The sequence below is a fragment of the Mustela nivalis genome (genome assembly GCF_964662115.1).
Source record: "Mustela nivalis genome assembly, chromosome: 9".
Taxonomy (NCBI): Eukaryota; Metazoa; Chordata; class Mammalia; order Carnivora; family Mustelidae; genus Mustela; species Mustela nivalis.
Window position 1 is genome coordinate 31,553,271 of NC_139028.1, and position 19,786 is coordinate 31,573,056.

Consider the following 19,786-nt stretch of genomic DNA (forward strand, 5'->3'; position numbering starts at 1 on the left):
TCTACCACACCTCCTTCTTCTTAAGGCAGCATGAATCCTTGCTTTCTTGGTTGGGACATGGTGACTCATTGATTTTATTTTTACATATACAAATAATTGAACATATTGAGATCATTAAGAAGAGCTCCAAAGGGAAAATTTTTCCTATTGCCCTTGTTGTGTAATAATATAGGGAGCTTTAAATTTCAGACTCAAACTATAGCTGCATCTTTCAGATTTGGCATCTAACAGTAACAGATGGCAATGTTAAAAATAAATAGAACATTCAAGTTGTTTATACTGTAGGCAAAGACAGTTTTAAAGTGTGAAACAAGCCTGAGGCTGAGAGAATTCATATCATCCTTTTCAAAATACATTAAGAATGCACATTTCCTTATGCCAACCCTGCAATGCTGCTCACAAAAGATAAAATATTAGCTTTTGAAGGTGTGCTGTCATTACATGTCATCACTAATTTAGAAATAACAGTGTCATTCAGGTTTATTAATAGAAACTTATCTTCCAGAACTATCAATAACTGATTAACTTTCTCAAGTTTTTGTTGGTTGTTTTTTTTAAGATTTTATTTATTTATTTGTCACAGAGAGAGAGATCACAAGTAGGCAGAGAGGCAGGCAGAGAGAGAGGGGGAAGCGGGCTCTCTGGTAAGCAGAGAGCCGGATGCAGGACTCAATCCCAGGACCCTGAGATCATGACCTGAGCCGAAGGCAGAGGCGCAACCCACTGAGCCATCCAGGTGCCCAACTTTCTCAAGTTTTAAAAGCTTCTGGAGGGGCGCCTGGGTGGCTCAGTGGGTTAAAGCCTCTGCCTTCGGCTCAGGTCATGATCCCTGGGATCAAGCCCCGCACCGGGCTCTCTGCTCAGCGGGGAGCCTGCTTCTTCCTCCCTCTCTCTCTGCCTGCCTCTCTGCCTACTTGTGATCTCTATCTGTCAAATAAAAATAAATTAAAAAAAAAAAGCTTCTGGAGGTTATCACTATTAGAAATGTCACTTTCTCATTCAAAATATGAGAAAGTATTTAATTGGCACAATTTAATACCAATATTAAGCTAATTTTTAAAAACTAAGTTTACGGTATACCTCCGAGGCAGAATTATCAAAGATGAGACTTAATACCTAACAGGTTAAGTTTACACAGCAGAAATATATAAAAATAATGCATGAGAAACCACAATACATTTTTGATGCTGAATTTAGTAACCTCAAAATAGTGACCACAAAAACCCATGATCACCTCAACAGATAGATTAGAAAGTATTAGACAAAGCCAACACCCTTTCATGATAAAATCATTCAACAAACTAAGACCTAAGATAAAGGGCATCTATGTAATCCCACAGCTAACATCTTAATCATGAATGAAGGATGTTTTCTCCTAAAGTCAGAAATAAGACAAAGATGGCCATTCTTAGAGGTCTTGCCAGGGAACTTGGGGAAGAACAAGAAACAAAAAGCATCCGAATTGCAAAGGAAAAAGTAAAAATACCTCTATTCATAGATAACTTGATCTTGAATATAGAACACACCAAGGAATCCAACTTAAAAAAAAAAACTATTAGAATATACATTTCAACAGATTTCAGGATATGTGACTAGTATACAAAATTAATTGTGTTTGTATTTACTTGCAATGAATAAGAAAATGAAATCAAGAAAATAATTCTGTTTACAATAGCATCAAAAAGAAAAAAGATAAATTTAACAAAAAAAAAGAAAATTTACACTCTGAAAACTACAAAACATTGGACAAAATTAAAGAAGGTCAGAAAAACATCCTATGTTCATGGATTGGAAGACTTAATAAATACTGATAAGATGGTACCACTTCCCAAATTGATACAGAGATTCAATACAATCCCTATCAAAGTCCAGATGACTTCTTTGTAGAAACTGACAATCTGATTCTAAAATTCATATGGAATTGCAAAGGACCCTGAAAAGCCAAATCAATCCTGAGAAAGAATAAACTAAGAGCAAAATTTACCACAAAACAAATGTAATCAAAACAGGGTCGAACTGGCCTTGAGAATATACATATAGATCAGTAGAATAGAGCCAAAAGTACAAAAATAAACTTGTATGTTTAAGGCCAATTAATTTTCTACAAGGGAATTAAGACAATTCAATGGGGGAAAGAATAATCTTTTTTTCAACAAATAACTGAGATTCTTTGGACCTCACAACAGATACAAAAACTAACTCAAAATGAATCATAGACTGAAATCTAAGACCTAAAACTATAAACTTCTTCGAAGAAAATATAGGAGTAAATCTTGACCTTGGTTAAGCAAAGTCTTCCTAAATAAGACATCAAAAGTATAAGTAATGAAAGAAACAATTAACTGAACTTCATCAAAATTAAAAACTTTTATGCTTCAACAGAGAGAATAAAGACAGGCAAAGACAACTCACAGAATGTGAGAAAATGTTTGCAAATCATGTTACCTGATAAAGGACTTGTATTTAGAATATATAAAGAACACTTACAACTCAATAATAAAATAACAATGCAATTAAAAAACGGGCAAAGAATCTGAATAGGTATTTCTTCAAAAACACGCAAATGGCTAATAAACACATGAAAAGATACTCAACATTATTAGTCATCAGGAAAAGGCAAATCAAACTCATAAAGATATACCACTTCATTACCACTAAGATGGCAACAATCAAAAACACAATAACAAGGATATCAAGGATATCTGAAACTCTCCTATACTGCCAGGGGTATTGTATAATGGTGAGTTACTTTGTAAAGCAGTCTGTCAGTTCTTCAAAAGGTTAAGCACAGAGCTACCATGTGACCCAGCAATTTCATTCCTAAATACATGCGTGAGAGATAAAAATATTTATCTACAAAAAAACTTGTATATCAGTGTTCATAAAGGCATTATTCATAGCCAAAAATGGAAATGACTAAAAAATGAGTTGATAAAGTATAGCAGACTCCTACAATGGAATATTATTTAGCCATGAAAAGAATTAAATTCTGATACATGGCTAAACCTTGAGAACACTATGCTAAGTCAAAGAAGCTAATAACAAAAGACCATGTATTGTACGATTCCACTTATATGAAGTGTCCAGAAAAGGGAAATCTATAGACACAGAAAGTAAACTAGTGGCTGCTTAGGTTGGAGAGCAGGGATAGGCTGGGACACTGTCTGCTAATGGGTATGGGATTTTTTTTTTTTAAGTTAATAACGCCGTATTTTAGAAAAGAAGCCTATAGTCATTGCAACCACTAGTGACCATTTACTGAGCAAGTACCCACTGAGAAAGTTTTTTAAAATAGTGTTTACCCAAAGAAGGGAGATTTAACAGAGGATAAAAATGTCTTGAAAAGAGACTAAGAATCCTGCCTCGAGTAGAACTGCAGAGAACAATTTTTCTCTACTAAACATTAAAGGTAGTCTGCCTAAAATTTTACAATTCCTAACTTTCTGTGAAGAAATAAGCTTCAAAAGGGGTTATTGCCCTTTACTTTACCCAAATACTATAAGCAAAGATAGTGTGATACATACTTTAGGAACAGAGGTGGGAAAATAATAAGATTTTTTCCTCCTAATTCTCACACATAGGTCCTAACACTAGAAAATACCTTATGGGAAACAGTCCAAATAAATTCCGAGGCCCAGAAATCTTTTCTTTTTCTTCTACTGGGGCAGAGTAGGAAGAAGGGTGGAGAAAGGCAAAGGAATAATGAGAGTAGGGAGAAATAAATTTGATTACTTCCTCTTCCCTCCAAAGTCTTTCAGTCTGTGTTGTTTTCCTTTAAAAAATTTGTATCACACTAAAAACTTCCAGGCTAAGTATTCTATAGAATTTGCCTAGAATAAATCACCCCAATAAAAACAAAAACTTCCATTTTCTTGATTTCCACCCCCTGAGACACAGCTTTACTTATTCATAAAACAGTCCACATATTTACACAGCACTGTGAATACACTAAGTAATGAAAACGCTGTTTAAAACAGTTTAAAAAAATAAAATACCTTTGATATTCATAGTCATCGATAAAACATACATTCTCTTTAATTTATTAATTTTCATCTAATCATACCATCTCTGTGAATTCTTTAAACTTGTTATTTTTCTTCAATCACTGTGCTCATTAATAAGCTACATTCCTACTATAATACAAAACAAATAATGATAAAACCTAATGGACCAAGTAGTTCTTTGAAATTATCTAAAATGTCAAATGCACCTTTGTGAAATCATCAATAGAGAAATAATATATTAAAAATCAAAACCACATAAAATTAAGGATGTATATTGTATCAATAAATGGAAAGAACAGCAAAACAAGCTATGTATTTACCAAAAAGAGAAAATCTGTTTCTTTTAACAGTTGATAAGATAACCACACTAATGAAAAAGTGTACTCACCTGGTTTTGGCACTGAGTTGGTCACTGACTGGGGAACTTTCTGATTAATTAACTCAACACAGTGTCCAGGGAAGAGTCCCACCTAAGGAAGAAAAGCAGCAAAGAGAATTCTAAACCAGAGCACAGAACAGTATGTGAACACTGCCAATTCCATTCCAGTAATGTACTCCACAGTCCCTCCCAAAGGATTCTGTTATTCCAAGACTCTAAATCACAGATGATACCAATTACACAAATAATAAAACAATCTGTTGCTATGTGTATACAGAGCAGTGTATTATTAGTCCAAATATCCAAGTCTGCTTCTTCAGTTTTAGCTTTTAATTTCTCAAACTTTCTTTATACAAATTAAAATATTTAGTTTGATATCAAGCTATACAAGCAGTACTACAATTTCTACCTCTAAAAACTTGCTGAAACTTCAACCTAGTTGTATCGTTGTATCTATGGCCAACTTTTATATTTATTGTCTTCTATATAATATAAAGAAAAAAGTCAACAATAAATCACATTCCAACTTTTTTGTGGGTGAATTTTCTCTTCATTCTCTCACAGGTTTCATGAAAAATGACAGGGCTAAAATAAACCGGTGAAACAATCACTCATTTAAAATCCTGATATTTACTCTTGCTAGTAGTGTATAAATATGTGGGAAAGCAAAAGAGAAGGAAACAATAATCTCGGTGGTAATGACGGACTCCGGCTCTGAAAACACACCACTCTGACCTGGTGGCAGAACCGCTCCTGGCGTTAGGTATAGAATCCTAAGGAGTTGTATTAGGGAGATACTGAGCTCACCACAGACCACCCAAATTACACAGAGATACACTGCAGAGCCAATAGAATACAGAAATAAACAGCCTCGAAACAAAAGTAAAAAGGAGATCTCTGCCAATATTTATAGATGTTTCCTTAGATAGGAATATAATCAGGCTACCATGCAACAGATGTTAATGCTGAACATGAAAACTACATCACTTTTTACATCCCTCTGTTGACAGACTCGGGAAGAATGGAATGGTCTTCCAAAAGTTATGACTCATCATGAAGTTCTGAGCTGTATAACTTCCATCTGTGTGGGATTATTTTCACATATGTATTTGCTGCATTCTTATTCCAATTTCTGGATCGATATTCCATGGTAGTTCTTAAAATTATGAAGATGTAACCAGTTATCATGAGCTGAAAAGGGGCTACTAACATGTTATCAGGTCTGTTGAAAAGATATTTGAATTTGGGATTCTTAAAGTCCCTATATATTGCTTTCCAAAATGCAGCTTTAAGTGTTTGTTTTACTGGTGAAATTTCATACCATATTTTATTCAACATCCTATGTAGATAAAAGAGTAGAAATTCTTCTGAGATCAATTAGAAAGAACGAGGTAAGAATCACTTTGAGAAATCCTCCTCATTCTCTCTTACACAAATCAGTTATTGTGAGAGGGTGGATGGTGTCATGGCCAATGTGTAGCTTCAATGGTAAGAGTTAATGGTTCAGTTCTGGGTCAGTTCTAGGTCTGCTGCTTACAAGGTCAGGTTTGTGACTAAGCCTTTCTGTTTTCAGTTTCTTCATCTAAACACAGTAACAGTACCTAGTTCACAAGGGTTGTTGTAAGAATTAGATGGATCAGTATAAGCTAAACGCATATAGTAAGCATGCACTAAGTGTTAGTGTCCTATGCACTGGCTCCCCGAAGCCTAACGGGCTCAGGCTTCACCATTAAATGGACAATACATAACACTTACTACCTTGTCCATGTGTGGACTTGAGTTCCTTCCCTATCAAATATCATTTTTCCCATAAAATAAGAATTAATTTTGATTTATAAACATTTTCTGCAATTTTCTAGAGAGAAATGACCAGGTTCTAACCTTGGCCTGCCCATTTACTAAGCTCTGTGATCTGGAGCAAATCAATTAACATCTGTCTCAGTTTCCTACTTTGTAAAAATGGGAATAATATTAGCTACCACAATGATTTGGGTGAAAGCACTATTTTCTAAACTCGAATACCTTTCATCAAATAAAACTAGTTTTCCATCACTTCCTAGACTGAACAAACCATACTGAACTTCTTTGGACAACTATATCATATATTAGTTACATTTGCACATTTTAAATATGTCTCAGTGCATTAGGTTTAGATATATGAGTGAACATGACATTGTGTACTATGCAGCAGTCCATGGTAACTTCACTTAAGGCCTGTTTCCAATCCCTGCTCACCTGTCTTCCTTTAACATAAAGTATAATATCACTACTATAAAGTATAATATTACTATTAGCATAAAGTATAATATTACTATTAGATAAACTATTTATTCAGTGCCCAGGCTCCTTGCATCTGGATGTAGCCAGAGCACATGCACAGACAGCTCTACTGCTACTGTTCCAGCTCCCTCGTCCTGCTGTGATGCAGGTATTAGATCTGTAGGAACCATCAGTTGACCTTAAAAGAAAGATCAAGAGAATCTTAGAAATTTCTGTCTAGCATCTTTAAGTTGCTAACTCAACAGTGACCATCAGCCACTTTTTCTGTTCACTTTTCTGCTTCTCGAAACCAAAAGCACTCCTGTTAATAAGCCTTTTAGTTGGAAGAGTTGATTCTATAAATTAGTGAATAAATTCTGTTTTTGTATTATAAAATTTCCATTACAAACAAAATGAGGCTGTGTTCTGTTGAAAATATACACAAGGATGAAAAAGAGAATATAACTAACTCTAAAAATACAGTTAATAAGCACTTACTTTTCTGACTCATGCTTAAGCTAATATTTCATGAAATATAAACAATCCTGATAAACACAAAATGTCAAATGTTAAAAGTGACAGGAACTCTGGCACTATGATCTATGAGCTATGTCATCCCATTTCATATATTCTTTCTGCCAATAGTGACAATTTCTAAAGCTCTAATTTATACAGCTGAGAAGGGTGAGGGAAATTGGGTATATTGGCAGAAATCAAAATGAGATTCACCTATAGCAGTAAGATGGAAGAGAGAGAAAAGACCAACATCTAGAGCCCATAGGGAAGAAGAATGGGTAAAAACACATAGGAATAGAATAGAATAGAAAAGGACAGAATAGAATAGAATAAAAATATAGTAAAAGAAGAAAAAACCTTAAAGATAAGGCTGCAAGAAGTCAGGGATGAGATTCCAGGAAGGAAAAAAGATTTTCGATTTGGTAGTTTCCCCCCAAATCTTTGAGATAAAGTGAGAAAAAGCAAGAAGTACTGTTACAGTTGACCATTCTACCCTTACCCATAGGTTCTGCCTTCTGTTTCAGTTACCCACGGTCAACCATGGTCTGGAAGCAGACGATCCTCCTTCCCACGCGTTGTCAGAAGGTCAATGGCAGCCTAACCTTACATCACAATACCTACCGAATTTGCCTCACTTCATCTCATCACATAGGCATTTTATCACCTCACATCATCACAAGAAGGATGAGTACAGTACACTAACATATTTTGAGAGAGAGATCCCATTCACATAACTTTTACTATATTTTTATAATTGTTCTATTTTATTATTATTTTTGTAACTCTCTTACTGTGCCTAATTTATGAACTTTATTATAGGTATGTATATATGTAGAGGACAAACACAGTAGATATAATGTTCAGTACTATCCATAGTTTGGGGCATTCTCTGGGGGTCTTAGAAGGTACCCCCACAGATAAGAGAAGACTACTATGTATGCCACAGTGTGCTGGTAAATGTTGAACACCTGGTCCTTCAGGAGGAAAGGCCTTGATTTGTAGATTTGCCAGAGTCCGTGGTATAAATGCTCCCCTACCATGGCTGATTTCAAGCCAGCAGCATGGCACAGCTGAATGCAGAGCTCAAAAGAAACACAGGGTGGCCTGTTATGTAGTATTTTATGCCTTAAAGAACACTAGATGGAAATTATTCAACAGCACAGATAACAGCAAAATATAGTAAAATCATTACAAATAAAGTGTTTACTACCTTTATTTTTAATACAATTCACTGACTTGTAAACTCACATGCTTTATTTCTTAATTGCAACTGTGTTTCCCAATTGTGCTACAGCATTCCAAAAAAATTCACAACTTGCTCTGGCTCACTCACCACTAATCCAAACCTATATACTCAGTCCGGGACCAATCCTAACTCTAACAGTCCTAGGAGTAGGTTTCAAGCAGCCTGACAAGTGTACAGCAACCTCACTGTGAGTGAAGAAGGACAGATCTAAATGTAAGACTCCAATCTGATTCTTTGAACCATCTTCTACCTTGAGGATTGGCTCAAACTGTAAAATAAGTCTGGATACAAAAGTGAATGTACTGAAAAAATATTTTGGTACAGCAGCAAGGAAATGTTAGATAAGGCACTACTGCAATAAGGTAAGGCTGGAACTTTGATAACGGCGGGAACTGAAAAAAGTCATTGTTTTTACCAATGGAGCCTAGTCCTAACTGTGGTTTCTCTGAGGAACTAATCAACATATAAAGGAAACTTCAATACAACAATGTGCTTATCACTGATTTTTTAAAATTCCTATTCTAGTGGTTGAATTATGTAATTAATAGCTAGTGAAACTCTGGAACTGTTAGCATAACAAAATATGTTTTTTATTAAGCGTAGTAAAGTAATGCTCTTAACTTCCAGAGACATGCCACAGATTTTTCATCAACTGGAACAACTACTATGAAACGGCCTCAGAGAGTTTCCAATTTTTCATTTACAGACTACAACTTCCTCTCCTCCCAGGCCTCTAGTATTCATATATTCCATGACAAATGAAGGTCAAATTCGGAGGTACTGCATCCCCTTCCCTTCATATATTTCCCCATTAGGATACCTAGTCCCCTTCCAATCGCTTTTTTTTGCTACCTAGTGTGAACCCTGTGATTGATCATTTGTACTTTAAAAAATATCAGCACCCTTAATTTCCTCGTAATACTAACCTTCTGCCAAACCAATCTAACAGCCCTCTCCAAAATAAATCAACATAGCACCCTATTAGCATGCCTCTGTATTGCTAAAGAAAAATCTCAGGATATTCAAACAAGACAAATTCATGCTTTCCCACCTTGAAATGTCAATTATCTTCTTCCCACTCCCCAAATATTCTTTGAGAACTCACTCTGTCTTAGGATCTCTGTCCAGTCCAGGCTACGTGCCCCTGCCAACACCATCCCAGTCCCAGTTAATCATACCATAAGTTCATTAGTCAATTAGTCCATATCTTAAGATTTTGGAACTAGGTCTGAATCTTTAATTACCTCCAAGTTGCTAGAACTAGAAAGTAGTTTTCAAAAAAAGGAGAAGGATGAGACAAAGGAGCAACAGCTGCTGCTACTACACAGAAAGGAGTTAAAACTGTAAGCAAATTCCCTCAATTCCTGACTTCCCAGTTCCTGGTTCCATCCAATAATTTTTGCACTGGTTCTTTGAGATATTCCTAATTGTGTCTCCCCACCTTTATGTCCCAAGGAACACCACATTGCTTCTGGGTTTTTTGCCTTATTTACACTGTCTCTTAAACTTAAATGCCAGCTCCTTAATTTGTACTGTTAAAAACATTAGTCTTCCAGTAGGATGTTAAGGCTTGAAACTGAGAAACAAACTCAGGAGGGGTGCCTATATGGCTCAGTCGGTTAAGCACCTGCCTTTGGCTCAGCTTATGGTCTCAGGGTCCTGGGATTCAGCCCCACACAGCAGGGAATCTGCTTCTCCTTCTGCCTCTCTCCTTGATAGTGTGTGCTCGCACTCTCTCGCTCACTTATTCTCTCCCAAATAAATAAAACCTTAAAAAAATAAAGTCAGGAATCAGGGTACAAATCTGGGAGATGAGCAAATAATACTGAATTTAAGGCTGAAAGAGTAAATAAGATAGTTTAAGAGAAAGAGCACAGAATGAGAAGGCAGTTGGACCCCAAACTTTCAAGGATCTGCTAGAGGAGGATGTGCCGTAAAAAAGAAGACTGAAGAGACAGAGAAACACTAAGACTATCTTGTCACTTCTATTGAGGGAAGAAAATATCAAAAAAAAAAAAAAAAAAAAGAAAGAAAGAAAGAAAGAAAGAAAGAAAATAGTGATGAGATCTTAAGTAAGAGGAGTAATAAAATGTCTATTCTTGCATTAAGCCAAACAGAAACCACTAGTGAAGCAAGAGAAGAAACAGGGCACATACCTGTGGTGAGTCAATGTAATAATGATGGCCCTAGAACCCAGTCTTGGTAAAAAAAAAAGCAAGGTAATGTTTTTCGGAGTACATAGTCTCTCATCTGAGGGGTTTGAAGTGGCGGGGGGGTGGGAGGTTGGGGTACCGGGTGGTGGGTATTATGGAGGGCACGGATTGCATGGAGCACTGGGTGTGGTGAAAAAATAATGAATACTGCTTTTATGAAAATAAAGAAATTAATTTATTAAAAAAAAAAGCAAGGTAATGGCAGAAATTGGAGGGGCCAATGGAATGATAATATTGAGCACAACTGCTAATTATACCGTAAGTAACTAACAAATGAGATTAATTTTCCCCATTAGCTCAATGACATATCAAATAAAATTACAGTTGGTTTAAAATTTTAATGACTCTACCTTACTTTTCCCCCTTAGCAGGAGTAAGATGAGAGTAGAGAAGGCATTGTAAGTGTAGAACAAGTAGATGAAAAGAGCAACCTGTGTAATGAGGGAAGGAGGGATGATGGTTAAATGTATCTGGAAACTGAGTTTATAAAAAAAGAGTAGCGGTAAGTAAGACTGGAGAAGTAAAACAGGGTCAGAAATCATGGATGTTCTCACACATCATGACAAAAAAGGTTAAAGTTTTTCTTCTTTATTAAATGAAAGTGACAAACTGTGAGCAGAAGAGGGGCAGAACAGGTATGTTTTAGTAAGAAAAATCTAATAGCAGTGTATACCTTTTAGGGTAGGAGGAAGGGGTGATGACAAGAAGCAGAAGCACATTTTAGGAATCTGCAAACTAGAAAAGAGATAATAATGTATAGTATCAAAATGGCATGAAGAATTAAGGAGCATATAGAAATGTAGGGGCACAGAGGTAAGAAGTGAAAGAAACTATCAACTGGGTTGAATACAAAGAAATTAAGTCTAAGATGTTTCTCCAGTTTTTTTCTTCCCAATATGACTGAGCTATAATTGACAATAAACTGCTACATATTTAATATATACATTTGGTAAGTTCTGACACCTGTAAAACTATAACTACAATCAAGATTCTGAATGTATTTGGGACACCTGGGTGGCTTAGTCAGTTAAGCATCTGTCTTCAGCTCAGGTCACAATCTCAGGGTCCTGGGATCAAGCCCCACATCAGGCTCCCTGCTCAGTGGGAAGCCTGCTTCTCCCTCTGCCTGTGGCTCCCCCTGCTTGTACTCTCTCTCTGTCCAATAAATAAATAAATAAAAATCTTTCAAAAATCTAAAAAAAAAAAAATTTCTGAATATATTCATCAACCCCCCAAAGTTTCCTTTTATCTCTTTGTAATCTCTCCCTCTCCCTGCCCAACCATAATCCCTGCTCACCAGGCAACCACTGATCTACTTTGCATCACTAAACATTACTTTGCATTTCCTATAATTTTATTTGAATGGAGTCAAAAAAGAATGTATTCTTTATTTTTTTTTATGTAAACAACAGAAATTTATTGTCATAGTTCTGGAGGCTAGAAGTTCCAAATCAAGGTCTGGCAAGCCCAATTTCTTTTTTTTTTTTTTTTATTAAATTTTTTATTTTTTATAAACATGTATTTTTATCCCCAGGGGTACAGGTCTGTGAATCAACACTCACCAAAGCACATGCCCTCCCCAATGTCCATAACCCCACCCCCTCTTCTCCCAAACCCCTCCCCCAAGCAACCCTCAGTTTGTTTTGTAAGATTAAGAGTCACTTATGGTTTGTCTCCCTCCCAATCCCATCTTGTTTCATTGATTCTTCTCCTACTCACTTAAGCCCCCATGTTGCATCACCACTTCCTCATATCAGGGAGATCATATGATAGTTGTCTTTCTCTGCTTGACTTATTTCGCTAAGCATGATTCGCTCTAGTTCCATCCATGTTGTCGCAAATGGCAAGATTTCATTTCTTTTGATGGCCACATAGTATTCGATTGTGTATATATACCACATCTTCTTGATCCATTCATCTGTTGATGGACATCTAGGTTCTTTCCATAGTTTGGCTATTGTGGACATTGCTGCTATAAACATTCGGGTGCACATGCCCCTTTGGATCACTATGTTTGTATCTTTAGGGTAAATACCCAGTAGTGCAATTGCTGGGTCATAGGGCAGTTCTATTTTCAACATTTTGAGGAACCTCCATGCTGTTATCCAGAGTAGCTGCACCAGCTTGCATTCCCACCAACAGTGTAGGAGGGTTCCCCTTTCTCCGCATCCTCGCCAGCATCTGTCATTTCCTGACTTGTTGATTTTAGCCATTCTGACTGGTGTGAGGTGATATCTCATTGTGGTTTTGATTTGTGTTTCCCTGATGCCGAGTGATATGGAGCACTTTTTCATGTGTCTGTTGGCCATCTGGATGTCTTCTTTGCAGAAATGTCTGTTCATGTCCTCTGCCCATTTCTTGATTGGATTATTTGTTCTTTGGGTGTTGAGTTTACTAAGTTCTTTATAGATTTTGGACACTAGTCCTTTATCTGATATGTAGTTTGCAAATATCTTCTCCCATTCTGTCAGTTGTCTTTTGATTTTGTTAACTGTTTCCTTTGCTGTACAAAAGCTTTTGATCTTGATGAAATCCCAATAGTTCATTTTTGCCCTTGCTTCCCTTGCCTTTGGCAGTGTTCCTAGGAAGATGTTGCTGCGGTTGAGGTCGAAGAGGTTGCTGCCTGTGTTCTCCTCAAGGATTTTGATGGAGTCCTTTCTCACATTGAGGTCCTTCATCCATTTTGAGTCTATTTTTGTGTGTGGTATAAGGAAATGGTCCAATTTCATTTTTATGCATGTGGCTGTCCAATTTTCCCAACACCATTTATTGAAGAGGCTGTCTTTTTTCCATTGGACATTCTTTCCTGCGTTGTCAAAGATTAGTTGACCATAGAGTTGAGGGTCTATTTCTGGGCTCTCTATTCTGTTCCATTGATCTATGTGTCTGTTTTTGTGCCAGTACCATGCTGTCTTGATGATGACTGCTTTGTAATAGAGCTTGAAGTCCGGAATTGTGATGCCACCAATTTTGGCTTTCTTTTTCAATATCCCTTTGGCTACTCGAGGTCTTTTCTGGTTCCATATAAATTTTAGAATTATTTGTTCCATTTCTTTGAAAAAGATGGATGGTACTTTGATAGGAATTGCATTAAATGTGTAGATTGCTTTAGGTAGCATAGACATTTTCACAATATTTATTCTTCCAATCCAGGAGCATGGAACATTTTTCCATTTCTTTGTGTCTTCCTCAATTTCTTTCATGAGTACTTTATAGTTTACTGAGTATAGATTCTGTGCCTCTTTGATTAGGTTTATTCCTAGGTATCTTATGGTTTGGGGTGCAATTGTAAATGGTATTGACTCCTTAATTTCTCTTTCTTCTGTCTTGTTGGTGGTGTGGAGAAATGCAACTGATTTCTGTGCATTGATTTTATATCCTGACACTTTACTGAATTCCTGTACAATTTCTAGCAGTTTTGGAGTGGAGTCTTTTGGGTTTTCTACATATAGTATCATATCATCTGCAAAGAGTGATAATTTGACTTCTTCTTTGCCGATTTGGATGCCTTTAATTTCCTTTTGTTGTCTGATTGCTGAGGCTAGGACTTCTAGTACTATGTTGAATAGCAGTGGTGATAATGGATATCCCTGCCGTGTTCCTGACCTTAGTGGAAAAGCTTTCAGTTTTTCTCCTTTGAGAACGCTATTTGCGGTGGGTTTTTCATAGATGGCTTTGATGATATTGACGTATGTGCCCTCTATCCCTACACTTGGAAAAGTTTTGATCAGGAAGGGATGCTGTACTTTGTCAAATGCTTTTTCAGCATCTATTGAGAGTATCATATGGTTCTTGTTCTTTCTTTTATTGATGTGTTGTATCACATTGACTGATTTGCGAATGTTGAACCAACCTTGTAGCCCTGGAATAAATCCCACTTGGTCGTGGTGAATAATCCTTTTAATGTACTGTTGAATCCTATTGGCTAGTATTTTGTTGAGTATTTTCGCATCTGTGTTCATCAAGGATATTGGTCTATAGCTCTCTTTTTTGATGGGATCCTTGTCTGGTTTTGGGATCAAGGTGATGCTGGCCTCATAAAATGAGTCTGGAAGTTTTCCTTCCATTGCTATTTTTTGGAACAGTTTCAGGAGAATAGGAATTAGTTCTTCTTTAAATGTTTGGTAGAATTCCCCCGGGAAGCCGTCTGGCCCTGGGCTTTTGTTTGTTTGGAGATTTTTAATGACTGTTTCAATCTCCTTACTGGTTATGGGTCTGTTCAGGCTTTCTACTTCTTCCTGGTTCAGTTGTGGTAGTTTATATGTTTCTAGGAATGCATCCATTTCTTCCAGATTGTCAAATTTGTTGGCGCAGAGTTGCTCATAGTATGTTCTTATAATAGTTTGTATTTCTTTGGTGTTAGTTGTGATCTCTCCTCTTTCATTCATGATTTTATTTATTTGGGTCCTATCTCTTTTCTTTTTGATAAGTCTGGCCAGGGGTTTATCAATTTTATTAATTCTTTCAAGGAACCAGCTCCTAGTTTCATTGATTGCTCTATTATCTTTTTCGTTTCTATTTCATTGATTTCTGCTTTGATATTTATGATTTCTCTTCTCCTGCTGGGCTTAGGGTTTCTTTCTTGTTCTTTCTCCAGCTCCTTTAGGTGTAGGGTTAGGTTGTGTACCTGAGACCTTTCTTGTTTCTTGAGAAAGGCTTGTACCACTATATATTTTCCCCTCAGGACTGCCTTTGTTGTATCCCACAGATTTTGAACCGTTGTTTTTTCATATCATTTGTTTCCATGATTTTTTTCAATTCTTCTTTAATTTCCCGGTTGACCCATTCATTCTTTAGAAGGATGCTGTTTAGTCTCCATGTATTTGGGTTCTTTCCAAACTTCCTCTTGTGGTTGAGTTCTAACTTCAGAGCATTGTGGTCTGAAAATATGCAGGGAATGATCCCAATCTTTTGATACCGGTTGAGTCCAGATTTAGGACCGAGGATGTGATCTATTCTGGAGAATGTTCCATGTGCACTAGAGAAGAATGTGTATTCTGTTCCTTTGGGATGAAATGTTCTGAATATATCTGTGATGTCCATCTGGTCCAGTGTGTCATTTAAGGCCTTTATTTCCTTGCTGATCTTTTGCTTGGATGATCTGTCCATTTCAGTGAGGGGAGTGTTAAAGTCCCCTACTATTATTGTATTATTGTTGATGTGTTTCTTTGATTTTGTTATTAATTGGTTTATATAGTTGGCTGCTCCCACGTTGGGGGCATAGATATTTAAAATTGTTAGATCTTCTTGTTGGACAGACCCTTTGAGTATGATATAGTGTCCTTCCTCATCTCTTATTATAGTCTTTGGCTTAAAATCTAATTGATGTGATATAAGGATTGCCACTCATGCTTTCTTCTGATGTCCATTAGCATGGAACATTCTTTTCCACTCCCTCACTTTAAATATGGAGGTTTCTTCCGGTTTAAAATGAATATCTGGGAGGCAACATATAGATGGCTTTTGTTTTTTTATCCATTCTGATACCCTGTGTCTTTTGATTGGGGCATTTAGCTCATTAACATTCAGGGTAACAATTGAGAGATATGAATTTAGTGTCATTGTATTGCCTGTAAGGTGACTGTTACTGTATATTGTCTCTGTTCCTTTCTGATCTACCACTTGTAGGCTCTCTCTTTGCTTAGAGGACCCCTTTCAATATTTCCTTTAGAGCTGGTTTGGTGTTTGCAAATTCTTTCAGTTTTTGTTTGTCCTGGAAGCTTTTAATCTCTCCTTCTATTTTCAATGATAGCCTAGCTGGATACAGTATTCTTGGCTGCATGTTTTTCTCATTTAGTGCTCTGAAAATATCATGCCAGCTCTTTCTGGCCTGCCAGGTCTCTGTGGATAAGTCAGCTGCCAATCTAATATTTTTACCATTGTATGTTACAGACTTTTTTTCCCGGGCTGCTTTCAGGATTTTCTCTTTGTCACTGAGACTTGTAAATTTTACTATTAGGTGACAGGGTGTGGGCTTATTCTTATTGATTTTGAGGGGCGTTCTCTGAACCTCCTGAATTTTGATGCTCGTTCCCTTTGCCATATTGGGGAAATTCTCCCCAATAATTCTCTCCAGTATACCTTCTGCTCCCCTCTTTCTTTCTTCTTCTTCTGGAATCCCAATTATTCTAATGTTGTTTCGTCTTATGGTGTCACTTATCTCTCGAATTCTCCCCTCGTGGTCCAGTAGCTGTTTGTCCCTCTTTTGCTCAGCTTCTTTATTCTCTATCATTTGGTCTTCTATATCACTAATTCTTTCTTCTGCCTCATTTATCCTAGCAGTGAGAGCCTCCATTTTTTTATTGCACCTCATTAATAGCTTTTATTATTTCAACTTGGCTAAATTTTAGTTCTTTTATTTCTCCAGAAAGGGCTTTTATATCTCCTGAGAGGGTTTCTCTAATATCTTCCATGCCTTTTTTGAGCCCGGCTAGAACCTTGAGAATAGTCATTCTGAACTCTAGATCTGACATATTACCAACGTCTGTATTGATTAGGTCCCTAGCCTTCGGTACTGCCTCTTGTTCTTTTTTTTGTGGTGAATTTTTCCACGGAGCAAGTAAAATACTAAAAGGGTGGCAAAGACCCCAGGAAAATATGCTTTAACAAAATCAGAAGAGATCCCAAATCATGAGGGGGAGAAAGGGGATAAAAAGAGGTTCAAAAAGAAAGAAAGAAAAAAATAAATAAATAAAAGAATTTTTAAAAAGAAAATGAATAAAGAAAAATATAAAAAGGAAAAAATATATATATATTAGATAAACTAGTTAAAAAACGTTTAAAAAGAAAGGGTAAAAGTTTAAAAAAATTTTAGCAGAAGAAGAGAAAAAAAAATAAAAAGGAAAAAAATTAAATTAACTGCAAGACTAAAAAAATCACAGGGGAAAAAAAAAAAGAAAATCACAGGGAGAAAGCCATGAATTCTGTGCTTTGCTTTCTCCTCCTCTGGAATTCTGCTGCTCTCCTTGGTATTGAAACCGCACTCCTTGGTAGGTGAACTTAGTCTTGACTGAATTTCTTATTGATCTTCTGGGGGGAGGGGTCTGGTGTAGTGATTCTCAAGTGTCTTTGCCCCAGGCGAAATTGCACCGCCCTTTCCAGGGGCCGGGCTGAGTAATACGCTGGGGTTTGCTTTCAGGAGCTTTTGTTCCCTGAGCACTTTCCGTAGAGTTCCGGAGGATGGGAATACAAATGGCGGCCTCCTGGTCTCCAGCCCGGAGGAGCCGAGAGCCCGGGGCCCCACTCCTTAGTGCGCCCTCAGAGAACAGCGCCCAGTAACTCCCATCTGCCTGACCTCCAGCTGCGCTCCGAGCTCACCGAGCCTGCGACCGGTTCAAGGTAACCCCGAGCTGTGATCTTACTGTCGGCTCTGTCTCTGTAGCCGGCTTTCCTGTTCCAATACCCGCAAGCTCTGTGACACTCAGACACCCCCGATCCTTCTCTGACCCTGCAGGACCTGAGGCCACGCTGACACCGCGTGGGTTTCGCCCCGGTTTAGCCTCTGGAGCGATGTCCCTCGGCAGAACAGACTTTTAAAAGTCCTGATTTTGTGCGCCGTTGCTCGGCCGCTTGCTGGGAGCCGGCCCCTCTCCCCGGGGTCTATCTTCCTGTTGCTCTGGATTCACTTCTCCACCGGTCCTACCTTTCAGAAAGTGGTTGTTTTTCTATTTCCAGAATTGCTGTTCTTCTCTTCGATCTGCCTGTGGATTTGCAGGTGTTTGCAATCTTTAGATAAGCTATCTACTTGATCTCCTCCTAGCTGATGTAGTCTCAGCTTGCTACTTCTCCGCCATCTTGACTCCTCCAAAAAAGAATGTATTCTTTTGTTGTGTTTTCTTCCACTCAGCGTAATTATTTTGAGGATCACTAGTGTTGCTCTATGTATCGGTAATTCATTCCTTTTTATCTGAGCATTATTCTTTTGTATAGACAGCACCATTTGTTTATCCATTAATCATTTATTTGTTGGTAAAATGTTTCCAGTTTGGGGCTATTATACATATGGCTGCTATGAACACTCATATATGAGTTTTCATTTGGACGTCAGCTTTCTTTTCCTCTTGGGTAATGACCTAGGAGTGCAATGCGTGGATCAGTGGCAGGTGTCTATTTAACTCCAGAAGCTGACAGACTGTTTTCCAAATTGTAGCATCTCACATTCTCACCAACCCTGTGTGTTTCAATCCCTCCACAGTGTCACCATTCTAATAAGTACATAGCGATATCTTATTTTGCATTTCTCTAGTAAATGATACTGGGCATGTCTTTCCGTGTTTATTTGACATATATCCTTTTGGAGAAGTTTCAGTCTTTGCCTCCTTTTAAAATTGAGCTCTGTTACCTCATTGAATACCTTCTGAATACAAGTCCTTTCACAGATATAATCATTGCCAATATTTTTTTCCCAGTCTATAGCTTTATTTTTGTTGTCTTATGAGTGATGTTTTTCAAAGAGAAGTTTCTAAGATTGATGAAATTCAATTTATCTTATGAATTGTTTGTTTCATATTGTATTTAAGAAATCTCTGCCCAGCCCGAAGTCACAAAAATTTCCCCTATGTTTTCTTCAAGCAGCATTTAGTTTATATTTGGGTATGTGATCCATTTTGGGTCTTTACAGATGATTTAAAAAACAAATCAAAGGTTTTTTGTTTTGTTTTATAATGGCTGTGTATGAACATCCATTTGTTCTGGTACCATTTGTAAAATAGACCATGTGCTCTTCACTGAATTGATTTGAATCTTTGTTGAAAATCATTCGTCCATGTATATGTATGGGTCTATTTCTGGCCTCTATTCTATTCTATTATTCTATTTGTCTGCCTTCCATTAATAACATACCCTCTTGATATAGTACCTTAATAGTAAGTCTTCAAATCAATTAATGCTAGCTCTCCAACTTAGTTCTTTTCCAAATTTATCTTGTCTATTCTAGTCTAGCTCCTTTGCATTTTCATTTGGATTAATTTGCTTATCAATTTCTATAAAAAAGTTTGCCAAGATTTTGACTGGGATCTCTGTGGAGAATAAAGACATCTTAACAATGTAAAGACTTCCAATCCACACACAGGGTGTATCTCTCCTTTTTTTTTTTCTTTTTTTTTTTTTTGGATATTCTTTGACTTTTCTCAAAAATATTTTACAGTTTTCAGTACAGAGATCTTTCATA

General features: G+C 37.0%; 1 protein-coding gene across 6 annotated transcripts in view; it reads right to left on the reverse strand.

Annotated features, from left to right (window-relative positions):
- Positions 1–19,786, reverse strand: part of ARHGAP32 (Rho GTPase activating protein 32) — a gene marked incomplete at its 5' end in the record, with an annotated part of 299,813 nt that overhangs the window by 64,211 nt on the left and 215,816 nt on the right. For all 6 annotated transcript variants that reach the window (XM_082683941.1, XM_082683944.1, XM_082683940.1 and 3 more), the window contains one exon: positions 4,393–4,474. In XM_082683941.1, the coding sequence (XP_082540067.1) occupies positions 4,393–4,474 (82 nt within the window). The remainder of the gene's footprint in view (positions 1–4,392; positions 4,475–19,786) is intronic.